The sequence below is a fragment of the Hordeum vulgare genome, chromosome 2H (genome assembly GCF_904849725.1).
Source record: "Hordeum vulgare subsp. vulgare chromosome 2H, MorexV3_pseudomolecules_assembly, whole genome shotgun sequence".
Taxonomy (NCBI): domain Eukaryota; kingdom Viridiplantae; phylum Streptophyta; class Magnoliopsida; order Poales; family Poaceae; genus Hordeum; species Hordeum vulgare.
This window is the reverse complement of record NC_058519.1, coordinates 663,900,025-663,922,216: the sequence shown is the minus strand read 5'-3', so window position 1 is coordinate 663,922,216 and position 22,192 is coordinate 663,900,025. Positions and strand designations below refer to the sequence as shown.

At 45.3% G+C, this 22,192-nt stretch overlaps 1 protein-coding gene across 1 annotated transcript; it reads right to left on the bottom strand.

The window, feature by feature from the left end:
- Positions 1-18,414: 18,414 nt before the first annotated feature.
- On the bottom strand, positions 18,415-22,069 carry LOC123428571 (probable methyltransferase PMT26). The gene is made up of 8 exons (XM_045112794.1): positions 21,082-22,069; positions 20,815-20,964; positions 20,262-20,532; positions 20,065-20,175; positions 19,744-19,918; positions 19,375-19,647; positions 19,020-19,214; positions 18,415-18,882 (listed from the first exon to the last, which is right to left on the bottom strand). The coding sequence occupies exons 1-8, from the start codon at positions 21,781-21,783 to the stop codon at positions 18,672-18,674; spliced, it is 2,088 nt and encodes a 695-aa protein (XP_044968729.1). The 5' UTR covers positions 21,784-22,069; the 3' UTR covers positions 18,415-18,671.
- Between the last annotated feature and the right edge of the window lie 123 nt (positions 22,070-22,192).

Below are 22,192 nucleotides of genomic sequence, written 5' to 3'. Positions count from 1 at the left end.
CACACGTACAGCTCGACGATGATCTCGGCCTTCTTGATCCAGCAAGAGAGATGGAGAGGTAGAAGAGTTCTCCGGCAGCGTGACGGCGCTCCGGAGGTTGGTGATGATCTCGTCTCAGCAGGGCTCCGCCCGAGCTCCGCAGAAACGCGATCTAGAGGTAAAACCGTGGAGATATGTGGTCGGGCTGCCGTGGCAAAGTTGTGTCAAATCAGCCCTAAAACCCCACTATATATAGGAGAGAGAGAGGGGAGCCTTGCCTTGGGGTCCAAGAACCCCCAAGGGGTCGGCCGAGCCAAGGGGGGAAGGATTCCCCTCCCAAACCGAGTCCTACATGGTTTGGAAGGTGGAGTCCTTCTTCCCTTTCCCACCTCCTCTTTTTTTTCCTTTTCCTCTTTGATTTTCTTCCCAATGCGCATAGGCCCCTTTTGGGCTGTCCCACCAGCCCACTAAGGGCTGGTGCGGCACCCCCAATACCTATGGGCCTCCCCGGGGTGGGTGCCCCCCCCCCCCCCCCGGTGAACTCCCGGAACCCATTCGTCATTCCCGGTACATTCCCGGTAACTCCGAAAACCTTCCGGTAATCAAATGAGGTCATCCTATATATCAATCTTCGTTTCCAGACCATTCTGGAAACCCTCGTGACGTCCGTGATCTCATCCGGGACTCCGAACAACATTCGGTAACCAACCATATAACTCAAATATGCATAAAACAACGTCGAACCTTAAGTGTGCAGACCCTGCGGGTTCGAGAACTATGTAGACATGACCCGAGAGACTCCTCGGTCAATATCCAATAGCGGGACCTGGATGCCCATATTGGATCCTACATATTCTACGAAGATCTTATCGTTTGAACCTCAGTGCCAAGGATTCATATAATCCCGTATGTTATTCCCTTTGTCCTTCGGTATGTTACTTGCCCGAGATTGGATCGTCAGTATCCGTATACCTATTTCCATCTCGTTTACCGGCAAGTCTCTTTACTCGCTCCGTAATACAAGATCCCGCAACTTACACTAAGTCACATTGCTTGCAAGGCTTGTGTGTGATGTTGTATTACCGAGTGGGCCCCGAGATACTTCTCCGTCACACGGAGTGACAAATCCCAGTCTCGATCCATACTAACTTCACGAACACCTTCGGAGATACCTGTAGAGCATCTTTATAGTCACCCAGTTACGTTGCGACGTTTGATACACACAAAGTATTCCTCCGGTGTTAGTAAGTTATATGATCTCATGGTCATAGGAATAAATACTTGACACGCAGAAAACAGTAGCAATAAAATGACATGATCAACATGCTACATCTATTAGTTTGGGTCTAGTCCATCATGTGATTCTCCTAATGATGTGATCCAGTTATCAAGCAACAACACCTTGTTCATAATCAGAAGACACTGACTATCGTTGATCAACTGGCTAGCCAACTAGAGGCTTGCTAGGGACAGTGTTTTGTCTATGTATCCACACATGTAAATGAGTCTTTATTCAATACAATTATAGCATGGATAATAAACGATTATCTTGATACAGGAATTATAGTAATAAATATATTTATTATTGCCTCTAGGGCATAATTCCAACAGTGACCACCTCGTGTGCCTCCCGGTCTCCGTTTTCTTGCAGAGTACTCCTTCTGGTTGAAAAAAAATCATTATATATTCTCCAGAAAGGTCTGACCCTCGTATCACGCAAACTTCCTCTGTTTTCGTTTTGAGCTATTGTGCACACAGATCTAGATCGCTATGGCGTCCCCAAAAGCTTTGAAGGACAATATCTTCGAGAAGGTCATCAATCCCTACCTCGTGGGAGTGCTGCAACACCCTCAATCTATCGAGATGCGTGAGGGGGTGCTGCACATCCGTGATGTTGAGGGGCCCAAGAAGACCGGAAGCATGGAGGCGAGGCTCGAAGCAATGGAGCAACAAGTCTTCAAGTGCCAAGGGATGGTGGAATGCGGACTCAACGCCAACCACATGATGATCATGGAGTTCACCAACAAGCACAAGGTCAATTCCAATGACATCGGGAAGCACCTCTCTAGGTTCTATGACAGAATTGATCACCTCCAAGTCCAGATCTATGACCTGCAGAACCAAAACTGTGAGTATGAGTATAGATTTAAATCAATACGGTTTACTGCAGATTTGAGGATTCCGGAGACTCTGTCATCTTTCCATGATGGAGCACCTATGCCTTGGAAGACGGAGGATCAAACCCAGGTTGCAACAACTCCACCACCATCACCTCCAAAGGAAGACAACTAAGCACGGGTATGTGCAACCCCCTTGGCTTGTGCCAAGCTTGGGGGAGTTTCCCCGGTATCGTATCACCATCACACCTTTTGCCTTTACCTTTTCTTAGTTCGATCCTTTTTGTTTTTATCTTTCTCTAGTAGAATAAAGTTCTTAGCATTTCAGGCTTGAGTTTTTTTTTGTGTCACCTCCAATATATTCGAGTTCGTGAGTCATATAATAAAGAGTGTTTTAGTTAAGGGCCTTGCTTCATGCCATGATCTGAAAGAAAAGAATGATAAAAGAACAAAAGCATGAAAGATCATGTAATGATCTTATGGGAAGTGATGGCTCCACATATAAAAATAATTTTGATTGAAACTTGTTGTGGGTGGATAAACATAGACCTTGGTCATTGCTGCAATTAATAGGAAGTAATAAAGAAAGAGAGGTTCACATACAAATATATCATCTTGGACACCATCTATGATTGTGAACACTCACTAAACTATTACATGCTTAGAAGTAGATGTTGGACAAGGAAGACAACATAATGAATTATGTTTCCTTGGTTCCGAACAATGTTATATGACTAAAGATCTCTTAGCATGTGACGATTGCTTCCACCTCATATCAGCCAAAACTTCCGCACTAAGTAGAGATACTACTTGTGCATCCGTAAACCTTCAACCGAGTTTTGCCATGAGAGTCCACCATACCTACCTATGGATTAAAAAAGATCCCTCAAGTAAGTTGTCATCGGTGCAAGCAATAAAAATTGCTCCCTAAATATGTATGATCTATTAGCGTGTGGAAAATAAGCTTTGTACGAACCTGTGATGAGGAAGACATAAAAGCAACAGACTACATAATAAAGTTTTTTTATCACAGGAGGCAATATAAAGTGACGTTCCTTCACACTAAGAGGACACACATCCAAACCTCAAAAGCGCATGACAACCTGTGCTTCCCTCTACGAAGGGCCTATCTTGTATCTTTACTTTTTGCCCTTAAAAGTGTCATGGTGATCGACACCAATTCCTTATTTCGCCTTTATCTTGGCTAACGTCATATGCTAGGGAAAGATCTATATTCATATGTCAACTTGGAAGTAAGTGCTCATGAATTATTATTGTTGACATTACCCTTGAGGTAAGCAGTTGGGAGGCGAAACTATAAGCCCCTATCTTTCTCTGGGTCCGACTGAAACTTTGATCTCATGAGTACTACGTGAGTTGTAGTAATTGTAGAAGACAAAAGGATGATTGCGTATGTGGATTCTCTTTACAAGCTCTTATTTGACTCTTTTCCGATGTTATGATAAAATGCAATTCCTTCAATGACTAAAGGCTATTGGTTGTTAATTCTCAATAAGGTTCTTGATCCATACTTTACTTTGTGAAGGAATTGTCACTTTAGCATGAGAGATTATATGATGATATTGCTGTTCTAATTATGATCATGATGCCTGCATGTCCTTATCTTGTTTTGTCGACACCTCACTCTCTAAACATGTGGGCATGTTTAGTGATCTCGGCTTTCGCTTGAGGACAAGCGAGGTCTAAGATCGGGGGAGTTGATACGTCCATTTTGCATCATGCTTTCATGTTGATATTTATCGCTTTATGGGCTGTTATTACACTTCACGGTACAATACTTATGTCTTTTCTCTCTTATTTTGCAAGGTTTACGTGAAAAGGGAGAATGCCGACAGCTGGAATTCTAGCCTGGAAAAGGAGCAAGTTTGAGATACCTATTTTGCGAAACTCCAAAAGCCGTGAAAATCAACGAGGAATTATTTTGGAATTTATAAAAAATACTAGGCAGAAAAAGTACCAGAGGGGAGCCACCAGGAGGCTACAAGCCTGCTAGGCGCGGCCTACCCCCCCTGGCCGCGCCTAGGGGGCTTGTGGGCTCCCAGTTGGCCCTCTGCCCCCCTTTTGCTATAAGGAGGGTTTCGTTCCAAAAAAAATCAAGAGGAGGCTTTCGGGAGGAATCGCCACCGCCACGAGGCGGAACTTGAGCAGAACCAATCTAGAGCTCCGGCAGGGTCGTCCTGCCGGGGAAACTTCCCTCCCGGAGGGGGAAATCGTTGCCATCGTCATCACCAGCACTCCTCTCGTCGGAGGGGACTCATCACCATCAACATCTTCATCAGCACCATCTCATCTCCAAACCCTAGTCCATCTCTTGTAACCAATCTCCGTCTCACGACTCTGATTGGTACGTGTGAGGTTGCTAGTAGTGTTAATTACTCTTTGTAGTTTATGCTAGTTGGATTACTTGGTGGAAGATTATATGTTCAGATCCTTGATGCTATTCAATACCTCTCTGGTCATGAACATAATTATGCTTTGTGAGTAGTCACTTTTGTTCCTGAGGACATGGGATAAGTCTTGCTATAAGTAGTCATGTGAATCTGGTATTCGTTCGATATTTTGATGTGTTGTATGTTGTCTCTCCTCTAGTGGTGTTATGTGAACGTCGACTACATAACACTTCACCATTATTTGGGCCTAGATGAAGGCATTGGGAAGTAGTAAGTAGATGATGGGTTGCTAGAGTGACAGAAGCTTAAACCCTAGTTTATGCGTTGCTTCGTAAGGGGCTGATTTGGATCCACTAGTTTAATGCTATGGTTAGACTTTGTCTTAATTCTTCTTTCGTAGTTGCGGATGCTTGCGAGAGGGTTAACCATAAGTGCGATGTTTGTCCAAGTAAGGGTAGCACCCAAGCACCGGTCCACCCACATATCAAACTATCAAAGTAGCGAACGCGAATCATATGAACATGATGAAAACTAGCTTGACAGAAATTCCCATGTGTCCTCGGAAGCGCTTTACCTCCTATAAGAGTTTCTTGAGGCTTGTCCCTTGCTACAAAAGGGATTGGTCCACTTTGCTGCACCGTTGTTACTATTGTTACTTGCTACTTGCTACGAATCATCTTACCACACAACTTTCTGTTACCGTTAATTTCAGTGCTTGCAGAGAATAACTTGCTGAAAACCACTTGTCAGATCCTTCTACTCCTCGTTGGGTTCGACACTCTTACTTATCGAAAGGACTACGATAGATCCCCTACACTTGTGGGTCATCACGCACCTTGAGGGACTTGTCCCTCAAGGCTAGCCCCTCTCCCTCCTATATTGTCACGCCCAGATGCGACCCTATCCTCAATTTGGCACGAAGGCCTCGTCAGGGATAGAAGCGCTTCTCGTCGTGTCGCAAGAATGGATATCGTTACAAGTACATGTACTGAAAAGAAGAGATATATAAAGAGTTGGCTTACACTCGCCACAAGCTACATCAGAGTCACATCAGTACATTACATAAACATCAAGAGTAAGAGCAGGGTCCGACTACGGACGAAAACAAACGACAAAAGAAGAACGACGTCCATCCTTGCTATCCCAGGCTGCCATGCCTGGAACCCATCCTAGATCGATGAAGAAGAAGAAGAAGAAGCAACTCCAAATGAACAATCAACGCGCTCGCGTCAAGAAATCTTAACCTGTACCTGCAACTGGTGTTGTAGTAATCTGTGAGCCACAGGGGACTCAGCAATCTCATTTCCAAAGGTATCAAGACTAACAAAGCTTATTGGGTGAGGCATGGTTAAGTGGTGAGGTTGCAGCAGCGGCTAAGCACATATTTGGTGGCTAAACTTACGAGTACGAGAAGTAGAGGGGGAAGTTCTACGCATAGCGGACATGAACTACAGATGATCAAATGAATGATCCTGAACACCTACCTACGTCAGACATAACCCCACCGTGTCCTCGATCGGAGAAAGAACTCACGAAAGAGACAGTCACGGTTACGCACACAGTTGGCATGTTTTAATTAAGTTAACTTTAAGTTATCTAGAACCAGTGTTAAACAAAGTTTCCACGTTGCCACTTAACCGCGGGCACGGCTTTCCGAAAGATTTAACCCTGCAGGGGTGCTCCAACTAGTCCATCACAAATTACCACAAGCCGCATAGAAGTCCTCAATCACGAAGCTCGCGATCTCGTCGGATTTCCTAGTGGAAAACCTCAACTCTGAGATTACCCAAAGCATCACCGGAATCCCGATGCACAAGATAGCTCGTCAAAGGTAAAACTAATCCAGCAAGGCCACCCGACGTGTCGACGTACCCGATAGGAGCCGCGTATCTCGTTCTCAGGACACGACGGATGGAACTAGCTACGAGTGCCAAACCTCGAGTTGCCTCGCGGTGGCCCCGCAGGCAGACCGTTTGGGACCAACACCATCAGCACTGCCCCCCCCCCCTGTTTATGTAAAATAACTCCTCGGGTAGCGCTAACTCCCTATGCATATCAATTATCAGAATTATTATGTTGGGCAAATGTAGAACCAAAGTTGGGCCTTGCCAGACCAGCTTTAATCTAAAACGAATTATCAAGGGGGTCCCCATAACAACCCCGATCGTGTTAGGAGCGCTCGTTTATGGATCATAACACCGGTAGCCGAAACTAAGGGGGCAAAGGTGGAACAAAACACCAGGCTAGAAAGGCCGAGCCTTCCACCTTTCACCAAGTATATAGGTGCATTAAATTAAATAGCATTTAATATGGTCATATGACGAGGAACCCATGTTTTCACATGGAAGCAACTACACCTGCAACTAGCAACGCTAACAACATGGTTAAGCAAGCGGTAACATAGCCATTCAGTGGTTTGCTAGGTTGAACAGGTTGAAGGTTTCATGGCATTGTTGAGAGGCTGTTATTTAACATGTGGTAGGCAACGAGACATAACCGATAGAAGCGGTAAAACTAGCATGGCAATGATAGTAATGGTATCTGGGGAAATGATCATCTTGCCTGAGATCCCGCTTGGAAGAAGAATGCCTCCGAGAAGCAGACGAACCAACGTAGTCGAACGGGTCCTCACATCCGACACGCTTGCGGACTCTATCGAGACGGGGAAAACCGGAAACAAGAATCAACACACGATATTCACCACACGATGCACGACACAAATGATGCATGAGCTACTGAATACATGCAAGCCACGGCATGACAAATCACACAAGCACAACTACACATTAAGTGAAGTTCAATATGCACGAGTTGCATATTGACGAAACTCCACGGGAATTACTTAGTTCGCTCCCGGTTATCTACACGACAATATTAATGTTGTCAAACATGCAAGAGGTGAAGCGGAAATTAAACTATCTATCTAGGCATTTTAAATGAGGTCGGAAATGACATATAGCACCTCCGAAACGACCTCACACGTTAATTTACAATTCTGTCCAGATCTGAATTAATGCATTTAATTGGTTGTTAAACAGCAAAACAAATAGGTTCACGTGATTCTACGCATCAAGGCAAGCAATCAACACATGAAGAACATCTCCAACGGAGCTACGGATCAAAAGTTGCAAGCACCGCAAGATATGATGGCATGAATGCAAAATGTGTGCAACAACGGACACGAGCACTCAAAACATGCAAACAGCAAGAGAAAATGAAACTACGCAAGATCCTAAGCAAGTTTCATGTGGGACACGAACAAGACGGAGCTATGGTTCAGAAACTACGGGCAAAACAAGAAAACACTACAAACTGCCCAAAACAGCTACATAGCAACTTCTACGCCTCACAACTTCGGCTACACAACTCCGATGAGCTCAAGCAAGGCATGGCACGGAAGAGGGCAAGAAGCACTACTACAAACTACTAACATCAACTAACATGGCAGCAAGGAGCACTAGGAAAAGAAGACACAAAAAAAGGCATCTCACACGCTATTTCAGACTTAGTGAAAATAACACCTCCTGAAAATGCAGTTTTCAGCCTGAAGGCAAATTGACAGCAGCAAAACATATAGCTACAGGTCTCCAAATGGCATGAAACTTATCAGCATGCTAGAGAAACATAAGGGGAACAACTAACTCCATTGGACCAACCTCAAAAGAGCTACAGATCACAAGATGCAAGCTAGACAAGACAGCAACAAAATAATAACAGATTCCAGACTTAGAAATATTTCAGCTCCTCTGAAACAGCACTATTCAAGCAACTTGAGGGCAGTCAAACAACACCTAAACATGCATTTCGATTGCAATTAAAAATACCAGGGGCTGAACAAAACACCCAAGATCAACTCTCCAGTTGACAACTAATTCAAACGAGGCCCGGAATAAAACCTACGGATTAAACAAAAGGGCTTCACGACAAAATAACTCGCGAAATAACTTCCTCAAAAGCTAAAACTAATTGCACAGAAAAATCCACGGGATTTTTCTACTCCGGAAACATATATAATATGTGGGGTTTGCAACACGAAATAACGCTACACAATAATGCGAGGTAATACCTCTAAACGGGACAATAAACTACCGGCAAAACCCTACACGGAAAAATACGAGTGACCGCTCTAAAATACGTAGAAATATGATCCCTAAAACATGGACATTAATTCTATGGCATACGGGCAATCCGGATACGCACGTAAAATAACTACGGAATGGATCCTAGTTAAACAGCACGTAAAACGAGGCATTAGGCACTCTAAACAGCGTTAAACAAATATGCATGTTGGATATTCGTGTTCTACTCGCGACGCTACCCCAAAACGATATATAACACGCGTCGTTCCGACTTACGGGTAAAAAGATACGGGCATTTTAATATTTGGTTAAAAACTGGAATTAATTAATTCCGAAAAAATACCTATTGACTAACGGGCCTAACAAGGGGCGCAAGATAGCAATATTGCAACGGGGGCGGGGAATAGCTGAGTCTCACCAAGGCCACCTGGGCCGAATTGGACCGGCCTGGTGGAGTGGGCCTCGGGCGGCTGGCAAGCAGCTGGGCCGGCTGCTGGGCCGAGGCGGCCAGGGCGAGGCCGAGCGGTGAGGGACGGCTCCTCCCGTCGGGCTCCTCCCGAGCGGGAGCCGAGGGTGGCGGCGGCACCGGTTGCCAGCGATGGCGCGGCGTCGCTCGGGTCGCGGGGGCGAGGGGTCCCCAGCCCGGCCTGGATCGGGCCGGCGGCAGGCGGCGTGGAGGAGCGCGGAGGCGGCGAGCGCTGGCGGCGGCGCGGCAAGGGCGAGCTGCGGGCGCGGCAGCAGCCCGCCGGCAGCAGGGCGTCGGTGGCGCTCCGGGCAGGAGGGACGGGGCGGCGGTTCGTGCGTGGCGGCGGCGAGGTGCAGGCGGAGGTCGGCGGGCAGCAGGGGCGCACCGGCCGGCGACGGGGGAGGGCGCGCGGGCTGCTCGGCAGGGGAGGCGGCTGCCATGGGAGGCATCTCGGGCAGGAGGACGGAGGCGCCCTGGGCCGTTGGATCCGAGATCCGACGGTCCAGATCGGGTGCGCTAGGCTGGATCGGATCTGGGGTTCAGGAGGTGGGTGGAGACTAGCTGGGCGCGGATTACGAGGCGGTTCTAGGGTTTGCGCGGAAAACGAGGAAGAGAGAGAGAGGTTGTCCGAAAATTAAGGAGGAGGGGGTATTTATAGACAAATGGGGGGCTCGGTTAACCGGAATCGCACTCCGGATCCAACCGCGGGGTCGGATTCGGACGATTCCGAACGCGGGACGAGCTACGTGGCCGTGTTGTGTAGATATCCGGAGACGAGAGGGAGAACGGGCGGCGCGGCACGAACTTTAAAACACCGACAGACGTCCGACGGTAGACCGAATACGGTGCCGCTACGGGCGACCGTTCGGGTACCAGACGGTCTCCGATCGCGACGAAATTCGACAAGCGGCCTCGCTATAACTAATCGCGACCGCGCGTCAAATCTCACCTCGATCAGAGAGAGTTTTAAACGCGCTTTAAAAACAGGGTTTCGACGGTGCCGCGGGCGCGTGCGAGTGCGGTCGGGCTCAGAACGAACAACGACGCGAACCGGCAACTACTAACGGATGCAAGTTTTGAAAACTGGCGGCAACGGAGATGCCGATGCAATGCTGATGATGCGCATGATGCGATGATGATGCGGCAACTGAAAATACCCACACGACGAAAACGGAAAGAAAAGGGGAAGCTTCTGGAACGTCGGTCTCGGGCTGTCACAACACTCCTACACTAAAAGAGGATCTCGACCCGAGATCCAAGAATGAAAGGGGGAGAGGATGAGAAAGCAAGAGGTAAAAATTTAGTCACTTCTTAGACAAACGAGTGAAACCAACGATCCTTGAAGGTTGCAAGGAGATGAGGAATGACATGAGAAAGAAGCCCGAATTCACGGAAAATTTCGGCAGCACTTCGATAAGAAAATGGGACAAAAATTCGAAAAGATGGAAGAAATAGACAATATTCACAACAAAGAACTAAATAGAGCAAGGGAACACCAAGATCTTGATAGAACAACAAGACAGACCCAAAAGAGCAATATCACAATGCCTCCGGAACAATAGAATAGGAACTAGCTCATACGGAAGAAGAGAATGAAGAAAAAATAATGACAACTATCATCACAATAGAATTGAAGAGCCTCCGGATAGAAGAATAGACGGAGTAGTTGGAAAACCAACAACGAAAAGAACAAGATAGTAGTGGGCTTATGAAAATCATCTCAACAAATATGAGGTGACAACCAACCACTACAAGAACCAAGGATAGATGAGAGCAAAGATATGAAAACTTCTTACACCGAGAGGATACATTGAGGGCTGGGATTACTGACAAGCACCATGATAGCACAATCCATGGAAAAGCTTTAGGTGAAGTCCAAACCAAGATAGCTCAATTAAGAAATCATGGGTAGAAATATCTCATGATCATAGAATTGGTGGGTTTAATTAGCTCATTCTTGAAAGAAAATCTCTTCAAGTCTCCTACACTAACAAGAAGGCTATAATACCACCTCAAATGATAAAGGAAGAACAAATGCACTTAGAAACGCAAGAGAAAGAATACCTGAGTTCTCCAACAAGAATCTTGAAGAACACTTCAGAATGAATCACATCCTTGATGAACCACGAAGAATGACCCCCGTATACAAATGAACGAAGCAACGACATGACGGTAGAACAGAATAAGATTATGGCCTTGCCAAGATTTAGATGAAGTCTCACAAAGAGATACTTGAGAAAACTTAGAACTCCGGACAGAAAGATAAGCACCTGAGAAAAGAATCGATATCAAGAGCCACTCCGAAAGAAGAATTGAAATCTCTTGGAAGAAGGAAAAACAAGAATAAGAGTTATATTATGCTTATCCTTCATCAAATTAACTTGATGACAAGCAACGGATCTAGCATACCACATATTCTTCTTAAAAGATTGAGGAGAGATAGAGAGGAAAAACACCACTTGAAGCAAAATTGAAGGAAACACCGGTAAAAATTGAAATGAATGAGGCAACCATGAATGACTCGAGAAACATGAGAATGATGAGATCATAAATCACCTAACAGAAAACTTGAACAAGGCACCGGATAATCGAGAGACGAACGAAGGGACAACAATGGAGAAGAATTGAGGATGAAGCTGAAAGCTGAGAACGAAGAATCTTCTAACATGAAGGCCTTCGGAGGAACGAGAATGAAACAACTCAGAAATGCACCAGATAGCAAGAAAGGGATTACGCATTGATGGAAATAATTGAAGATGATAGCCCCAAGCTGAAATGACAACCTTCACAAGAATGGAGCAAGATTAAGAGAAACACTCCTCCGAATTTACAAGCTAAGAATGACGACAAGGAACAACACCAAGAATAGCTGAGACCTCCGGAATAAAGAAGAATGCAAGATTGAGCGAGATATGAGAATTAACTCCAATTGATCTTGAAGAATGAATATGACTGATGAAAATCACACTTACGTCATAGTTGAAAAGAATTAAAGATCTCCGGAGATGATTGAAAGAGTCAGGTAAGATCCTGGGAAAGAACCTGTGGGTTATGGGCCCACTCAAAGAAATCACCGTAGAAAAGATTAATAGAAGGATTGATGTAGCACCGATATGATGAGAACTAGATGAGGTTGAGCACCTCGAAATAATTAAAGATCTGAAACAAGAAACTCCGAGATATCTTCAACACACCGGATAGAAAAAGATGAATGAAAAACAGGGTATGTTGATAAGAATCTCCAACATAGGAAGAATTACAAGGACGAAAAAGGATATGATGAACACAGACGACTGAATTGAATTCGCCGGTAAGGATGACAAGAATGAACGAATATGACACGAAACTCCTGAGAATCTTCACGATGAATCACCGGTAATGAAAGAAAGAAGAGATAGCGGAAGCATCACTGAAATTAAATGTAGTTGGATGAAATCCAATCACTGAAGAAAAAGGGCGGGAGGGCGGGGAAAAACAAAGACAACTTGGGACGGATGAGATGAACTCCGGAATAAAATGAGAGAACGATCTGCAAAAATTTGAGAGGATTGAATTCACTGAAGAGAAGCACACCGGTTGGAAAAGAATAGATATAACAACTCCGGTTGACAAGAATTGATATGACAATTGAACAAACCAAAGAATTAATACTCTCATATAAATATGAGCACCCCTCTTAGAAAAGATCTGGAATCACCATTTGACACCGAAGCAACTAAATTACCATATTCCAACAAACAAAGGGATGAGGCTTACGAAACAAGCCAGAACAAACTCATGAGAAAGATTTCCGTTCGATATTTTCGTGGACAGGATCGCACGGGCACGATTTACAGTAGCCACCAAGTGCAAGGCAGTGCACCTGACATACGAAGCGTCCCCGAGTCGTAGCAAGCTACAAGGACTCTTTAAGACACAACGTGTACCGCTGTAAGTCGACCATGAACAAACGAATCCACTAGATGTCGAACCCCAACCTAACATCATTTATTTGTTGGAAGAATGTCCTATAAGCAACTAATTGAATTCCCACCTATGAATTCCCAAAATATCTGGTCATGCAATCTGGTACACGGATACAAGGAGTAACATCACACCACTCCTATACTAAACCGTCACTTGTATCACATCCGTCAACACACGACCAGAATCCCGGACCTTCATCTACTATAGACCCTCGTGATCACAACGATACAAAGTATGGCAGTACTCCCGAACAATCTGCACCAGTACTGGGGACATCGGGATTATCTCGCCACTACTAGTATTGAAGCAATTACGAACATCCTTCGTTCTGAGATACTAAGAAATCTGAATGATAACGATGTGCTCAAGAATCCCCTGGAGCTCAACTCCCCGGAAGAAGATCAAGTCAGACAGGAGGCACCAAGACAGAACTCCGTCACATCGGCATCATATAGATCCCAAGAATATCCGCGTGATCCTAAATAAAATTTTTGAGTGAGAAGAGGAGTAGAGTAAATTATTACGTCAAAATTCCTCACCAGAGCATAGAAGAGGAGAAAAAAGAATCCTACTCTCCGATATATAACTAAGACTCAAATAATTTTTCACTAGACTCGACTCGGCCAAGTTCGATCAATCAAGGGGGCTCCTAGGTCGGTCCTTGCTCTGATACCAACTTGTCACGCCCAGATGCGACCCTATCCTCAATTTGGCACGAAGGCCTCGTCAGGGATAGAAGCGCATCTCGTCGTGTCGCAAGAATGGATATCGTTACAAGTACATGTACTGAAAAGAAGAGATATATAAAGAGTTGGCTTACACTCGCCACAAGCTACATCAGAGTCACATCAGTACATTACATAAACATCAAGAGTAAGAGCAGGGTCCGACTACGGACGAAAACAAACGACAAAAGAAGAATGACGTCCATCCTTGCTATCCCAGGCTGCCATGCCTGGAACCCATCCTAGATCGATGAAGAAGAAGAAGAAGAAGCAACTCCAAATGAACAATCAACGCGCTCGCGTCAAGAAATCTTAACCTGTAGCTGCAACTGGTGTTGTAGTAATCTGTGAGCCACAGGGGACTCAGCAATCTCATTTCCAAAGGTATCAAGACTAACAAAGCTTATTGGGTGAGGCATGGTTAAGTGGTGAGGTTGCAGCAGCGGCTAAGCACATATTTGGTGGCTAAACTTACGAGTACGAGAAGTAGAGGGGGAAGTTCTACGCATAGCGGACGTGAACTACAGATGATCAAATGAATGATCCTGAACACCTACCTACGTCAGACATAACCCCACCGTGTCCTCGATCGGAGAAAGAACTCACGAAAGAGACAGTCACGGTTACGCACACAGTTGGCATGTTTTAATTAAGTTAACTTTAAGTTATCTAGAACCAGTGTTAAACAAAGTTTCCACGTTGCCACTTAACCGCGGGCACGGCTTTCCGAAAGATTTAACCCTACAGGGGTGCTCCAACTAGTCCATCACAAATTACCACAAGCCGCATAGAAGTCCTCAATCACGAAGCTCGCGATCTCGTCGGATTTCCTAGTGGAAAACCTCAACTCTGAGATTACCCAAAGCATCACCGGAATCCCGATGCACAAGATAGCTCGTCAAAGGTAAAACTAATCCAGCAAGGCCGCCCGACGTGTCGACGTACCCGATAGGAGCCGCGTATCTCGTTCTCAGGACACGACGGATGGAACTAGCTACGAGTGCCAAACCTCGAGTTGCCTCGCGGTGGCCCCGCAGGCAGACCGTTTGGGACCAACACCATCAGCACTGGCCCCCCTGTTTATGTAAAATAACTCCTCGGGTAGCGCTAACTCCCTATGCATATCAATTATCAGAATTATTATGTTGGGCAAATGTAGAACCAAAGTTGGGCCTTGCCAGACCAGCTTTAATCTAAAACGAATTATCAAGGGGGTCCCCATAACAACCCCGATCGTGTTAGGAGCGCTCGTTTATGGATCATAACACCGGTAGCCGAAACTAAGGGGGCAAAGGTGGAACAAAACACCAGGCTAGAAAGGAAGAGCCTTCCACCTTTCACCAAGTATATAGGTGCATTAAATTAAATAGCATTTAATATGGTGATATGACGAGGAACCCATGTTTTCACATGGAAGCAACTACACCTGCAACTAGCAACGCTAACAACATGGTTAAGCAAGCGGTAACATAGCCATTCAGTGGTTTGCTAGGTTGAACAGGTTGAAGGTTTCATGGCATTGTTGAGAGGTTGTTATTTAACATGTGGTAGGCAACGAGACATAACCGATAGAAGCGGTAAAACTAGCATGGCAATGATAGTAATGGTATCTGGGGAAATGATCATCTTGCCTGAGATCCCGCTTGGAAGAAGAATGCCTCCGAGAAGCAGACGAACCAACGTAGTCGAATGGGTCCTCACATCCGACACGCTTGCGGACTCTATCGAGACGGGGAAAACCGGAAACAAGAATCAACACACGATATTCACCACACGATGCACGACACAAATGATGCATGAGCTACTGAATACATGCAAGCCACGGCATGACAAATCACACAAGCACAACTACACATTAAGTGAAGTTCAATATGCACGAGTTGCATATTGACGAAACTCCACGGGAATTACTTAGTTCGCTCCCGGTTATCTACACGGCAATATTAATGTTGTCAAACATGCAAGAGGTGAAGCGGAAATTAAACTATCTATCTAGGCATTTTAAATGAGGTCGGAAATGACATATAGCACCTCCGAAACGACCTCACACGTTAATTTACAATTCTGTCCAGATCTGAATTAATGCATTTAATTGGTTGTTAAACAGCAAAACAAATAGGTTCACGTGATTCTACGCATCAAGACAAGCAATCTACACATGAAGAACATCTCCAACGGAGCTACGGATCAAAAGTTGCAAGCACCGCAAGATATGATGGCATGAATGCAAAATGTGTGCAACGACGGACACGAGCACTCAAAACATGCAAACAGCAAGAGAAAATGAAACTACGCAAGATCCTAACCAAGTTTCATGTGGGACACGAACAAGACGGAGCTACGGTTCAGAAACTACGGGCAAAACAAGAAAACACTACAAACTGCCCAAAACAGCTACATAGCAACTTCTACGCCTCACAACTTCGGCTACACAACTCCGATGAGCTCAAGCAAGGCATGGCATGGAAGAGGGCAAGAAGCACTACTAAAAACTACTAACATCAACTAACATGGCAGCAAGGAGCACTAGGAAAAGAAGACACAAAAAAAGGCATCTCACACGCTATTTCAGACTTAGTGAAAATAACACCTCCTGAAAGTGCAGTTTTCAGCCAGAAGGCAAATTGACAGCAGCAAAACATATAGCTACAGGTCTCCAAATGGCATGAAACTTATCAGCATGCTATAGAAACATAAGGGGAACAACTAACTCCATTGGACCAACCTCAAAAAAGCTACAGATCACAAGATGCAAGCTAGACAAGACAGCAACAAAATAATAACAGATTCCAGACTTAGAAATATTTCAGCTCCTCTGAAACAGCACTATTCAAGCAACTTGAGGGCAGTCAAACAACACCTAAACATGCATTTCTATTGCAATTAAAAATACCAGGGGCTGAACAAAACACCCAAGATCAACTCTCCAGTTGACAACTAATTCAAACGAGGCCCGGAATAATACCACATAGTTTACCTCTAGATCGGATTTCTTCGGAGCTCGGGCGAAGCCCTGCAGGAGTAGGTCTTCATGTGCGTAGGAATTTTTTTTGTTTCCCATGCAACGTTCCCCCAACATGAATGAATTTAGAAAAATACGAGCATCAATGTCAAGTTTGAGACTTAAACTCTAGTAGGCGGGAGATAAATTTAGTTGGTAAGAGACTGCAGATCTTGCCCTTGTGTCGCAAACGTTTTCTTCTTCCCATAAAATGCCATGTGTTCATTTGCAAAAAAGAAAGAAAGAAAAAAAATGTCATGTGTTGACGACCCACACCAAGTTTTTTGTACTCAACCTCTTCCTTGGCGCGAGTAGCGGCAGGGAGGGGGGAGGTCGATTATGGTGGGGAGGGGGTGAGGCGATTACGGGGGGACACAAACCGACAAGGTAACGAAGGAGCATTCTGGTTTGATTGTGGTTGGACTCGAGGGCTGCGGTGGTGGCGGCAGCGAGATTGGGCGGTGATGGCGGGAAGTGGTGGCGGTGGCTCAAGCCGGTGGGGGAGCAACCCAAAATATCAAATTATCCTCGGAAATGGCTCCATAGGAGTAAAATAAGAGTTGGGCTGCCTTTTAGAGATAACCCTTTAGACTTTTACTCCTCTAACCGTTTAAGAGTTCGGTTAGGTGCGGCTAGCTCTCAAATTTACTAAAGCATAAAGATATCGGTAGAGATGCTCTAAGTATGCAACAATTCCTTGTTTTATGTTGACCGCAGTCCTAGTGATTGTTTTCACCTATAGTAACACACACACATAACGGCAACAAATATGATCAATACTAATTAGATGGTTTGACGTCACACCTAGAATCACAATTTCTATCTTGGCACTTATAAGCAATCTGGAGTAAATAAAAATGACAAATCCAGAATATATTTTTTACCTTTTTTTAGGGGTTGTAGACTGTCTTGTGAACAACCACAAAGAGTTTCACATTTTCTTTTTGAAACATTTAGATCAAAGTTTTGAAATATGTGGCCATGGGAGTATGCAATGAATGGGGCACCGTCTATTTTCCAGGGCTTGATGTCAAGCTTCATACATTTATTGAAGCTCTTTCTTGTTTTTTGTGAACTTAATCGTTTTAAAGCTTATACTAGGTCACTAATGTGCGGCTTGGTTGTGCAAGAATGACTCCATCGTACTTGTATTGCATAACTTCAATGCATATTGTTGAAATGTATTGTGAATTGCGTTGTCCTTTTTATCAGTTTAAATTTTAATTGTGTTAGCTAGTGCATGAAGCTTAACATAGTATCAGAATCTAAGATCTTGAGTTCGTATATGTGTATTGTCCAGTTCTTTCCATTATTTCAGACTTTTGATTCTCAACTTTTGGTTGCATTGACCAGTGCATGAACCTTAACACATACTCCCTCCGTTCCTAAATATAAGTCTTTTTAGAGGTTTCACTAGTGGACTACATACAGATATATTTTGACATACTTTAGAGTGTAGATTCACTTAATTTGCTTCGTATGTAGACCCTTAGTGAAATCTTTTAAAAGACTTATATTTAGAAACGGAGGGAGTATAATATTTTCAAAGGCCTACTACAAGTAAAAATATTGATCAAAATCGTGCACTGCTTGAGACTGAAAAACAAAAAAATGTCTATCAAATGAGCAAACATTTGACAGCAAAACAAAATATAAATACATGCGCCTCATCAACGAATTTGTGCATCTTATTATCAGCTATGTATGATAGGCTCAATCTTGCTGAGCCCACTCACCCGTAACAACATGAACAACAATAATCATGCATTACATACATACATCACATACAATGCCTTGCCTGCTCTGCTAATTTAACAACAAAATTGACAGTAACAACATCATCTCAATATGCTATGCCTCTACACAAACACAATGTATATATCAATGGATGCATGGTTCATCCAGATCCCCCTTATTCTAGCTTCGGTCAACTCGAAGAAGTATTTGGTCGCCACATGGTCTTCTGCACAAACAGAAGGCCTTCATTGTCCTGGGAGTACGACAGCCGGACCTCCCAGTGCAGGGACTTGACGATCGACTCCACCTCGCGTATCGTCTCCATATCGTCCCTGACAATCAGCCTCCCTTCCGGCCTCACTATCCGGTCCACCTCCACAATCACACCCAACAGCTCACACCTACAACAACATCATCCAGCACACCATAAAATCAACTATTGTTCTATCCACAATCACAACGACGAGAAGTTTTCCAAGAATTCAGCAGGTTAAACAACGTTTCATCATTGACAGTGCTCTGATCTCAAGATCCTTACCTCTTCTTAATCTTGGAGAAGAGATGGTTCGCGTGCACGAGATCATAGCTTCTCGGGTAGGTGCTAAACGACTCACACCAGTCGTGGTAGAGTCCAAACAGCCCGCGCTCGTATATGATTGGGAGTGTGTCAGGCGAATCGATTGGAACTATATTCATGACCCACACCTTCATGTTTCGCAAAGCTGCTGCAAACCTACAACAGGAAGCGGATGAAACGGATTAATGTTATGTACTGCAGTATGATGAAATTTTCTGCTTCTGGGCTTGTGAAGAACGGTTGACATAAACACTTGGTGGCTCCATTTTCATTCTTTTCGATGCTAAAAAAGAGCAATGATGTGAGCCGTTCTTACCCTCCGTATACAGCTTTCATGTCCATAACGTTTCTGACAGCAGACCAATCAATACCCAGGCCTTCCATATATGAATTTTGTATCACCCGCTTCCAGTGCTCGTAGTCCGCTTGAAAATCCTCAGGGGCAGGTTTTCCATATACTCCAGTTTCAGAGCTTTTCAGCCAGTAAGGTGGTCTTTCCACCCTCAATGGCCATTCTTCCGGCCACTGTAAACCACGGACGGAGGGGTCTGCGGGCAATTTATGCATGCAAGACTGCAATGAAACATTCCTGAAGAGCAATAAGAGAATACATGAACCTATAATTAGGTACAAAATTCAGTGACCAGCATCAAAGATATAACCTGTTGAGAGTGAGAACACTCACCAGGCAGCATCAGGATTATCACTCTCTCGACACAGAGGAGGGTTTGCAGCAGATCTTCCGTCATAGCAGCGGTTGTCCATTGGCTTTTGGAAAATCGCTACTCCCACTCGATTTATCCTATCCTTTACTTTATTGACCAATTTCCAGCACATTGACCTTGTTAGAGCAGACATTGCTGGCAAAGTGCAAAACAGAACAGATAATAGATCAGGAATTCGCTATTTCATCACAACAGTCGAGTTTACTCAGCGTTTGGTAGCAACAATGGTATGTCCACAATGTAAAGAATAAAATCAATGATGTAATCATCAAATAATTTACCTTCCCATATCTCGACATCTTCCGGCAGTTTCTGGTATACAGGAGTAGCAGACCACACAAAGTAACCACCAGGCCGTAACAGTCTATTCAATTCTAGCAAGAGCTTACCGCCTGCCAGACAACACTGATAATTTCAAACAACAGCAGCAGAGAGGAACGATATTGTACAAGAAGAGGCTTGATGCAAAAGAAAATACCTTCAATATGCCATGGTACCCTGCAGCGTGCACAGTGTACAGCATCAAAGACCCCGCCAGGAAATGGGAGCCTTTTGGTACCCATAACCGCTGATATAGCAGGGATTCCTCTCTCGAGGGCAAACTGCACCTGAGCTTCATGCTCATCTTTAGGTGCAAACGACATCGTAAGCGCATCTCTCTCAAATAGATATCCTCCAAAGCTAGCAACTCCACAGCCAACGTCTAGAACTACACGGGTCCGTTTTCCCCATGCCACATCTTTCTTTGCCTGTGTAGTAGCATCAGACATGTCAAACAAAGAACTTCAGTTTTAAGATTTAATTACAATGAATTCCTAAATCCAGCGTATTATCCTTTTCTTCACAAGGAAAGAATAATCCTATTACGTATAATTTAGTTCTACAGAAATGTGTGCACGGCACCTACTCAATGAATCATTTGCATTATCTGACCATAGCATGCCTAGAGCAACTTATTCTATATAAATTGTTGCAATAGTTTTTTCACAACGCAAAGGCTCTGAACTTATCAAGTTGAGAACGAGCGTTACCTCCTGAATGAAATCAATGTAATGCAGAGCACCATGCTTGAACTGAGTTCCGCCTCCCGGAAAGACGAGGTGCTCCCCAGAGACATTAACCCAGTTCTGGTGCCCCTTGTACTGCACCAGCTTGGTATGAGGAACATTGCTATACCATATCTGAAGATAACCAACAAAACCTCAGTCAGTCAGGTAAACAAGCCATGTCTGAAGAAAGATAACTGAAATCATGCAGCAAAGACAGAGAATTCAGTTAAGTGTCCAGCTAGAAAGAACCTGGTCTCTGCTCTTGGGCCACCTTATCGGGCTCCGGTAACCCGGCGGCAGGGGGACGAGGCAGGTCGGGGGCTCCTCGGGGCAATGCCGCTCCCGGTGCTCGTAGTGCTTGTCGCTCCGGAGCTTCTTGATGGCATCCACATTGTCGAGGCATGGAATGTAGTCGGCTCCGGCTTCGACGTCGCAGAGCTTCCAGCTGTAGCTCGTCGTCGCCGGGAGACTCGGCGCCGTGGTTCGCTCCTTGGTCTCCACCTTGTTGGACTCCGCCGCCTGGGTGCGCCACGGCCCCGGCTCCGGCGCCGCCGTCTGGTTGAGGAGCTCGGCGTCCTTGGCGTCGGGGAACACCTCAGCCTCCTCCTTCTTTGCCTCTGGCTTCTCATCCTTGAGCTCTGCCGCGCTCTGTTTTTCGTTGGCCCCCTCCGTTGAATCCGCCTGCTGCCGCTCTGGCACGGGGGGCTCCTGCTCGTCGGCGGTCTTTTCATCTCTGACGACGGCGGGGGGCGCGTTCCCCTCGACCGGAGCGGCGGCGCGGCGCCACAACGGGGCCTGGAACGGGGAGAACTCAGCGGGGGTGACGAGCGTGGAGGAGGCCATCCAGACGGCGACCAGGCAGAGCCCGACGAAGGCGGCGACGGCGGGGGCGGAGCAGCAGGAGGATGAGGAGGCGGCGTGCTGCTGCCGCCGGGCGTCGAGGCGCGCCATTGGCCGGCTCCTTATCGCATCCAGCAATCCGGAGGGATAGAGAGGAGGAGGAAGATCTGGTTGGAGTGGAGCGTGCCGGATGAATGAATGAATTAATGATTGAGCGGCTCCGAAGAAGATAAATCATAAACCGATCGAGATTCGAGAGAAGCCGGATCGATTTCACTGCGAGGAATCGAGCAGCGAAGCGACGGAAATGGGGAAGAAAAATCCGGCCTTTTTCGCCGCTGACCGGATCCAGATTTCCGCCGCGGCCTGTCCGTGTCCGGAACCCGCGCCCATAGAAACCGTGCCCAATATTAACAACAAACAAAAAATAAATATGAAAATAGAGTAAAAAAATCACACATTTCACCTTCTATTTTGCGACGAAATTATTAAGTTTTTATGATAGTGAAACTCTTCAATT

Coding starts and splice junctions, on each gene's coding strand:
- LOC123428571 (XM_045112794.1), bottom strand. CDS start 21,783: ATGGCGCGCCTCGACGCCCGGCGGCAGCAGCACGCCGCCTCCTCATCC. Junction 20,965..21,081: donor GGCCCAAGAGCAGAGACCAG/GTTCTTTCTAGC, acceptor GGTTATCTTCAG/ATATGGTATAGCAATGTTCC. Junction 20,176..20,261: donor GGTACCATGGCATATTGAAG/GTATTTTCTTTT, acceptor GTTGTCTGGCAG/GCGGTAAGCTCTTGCTAGAA.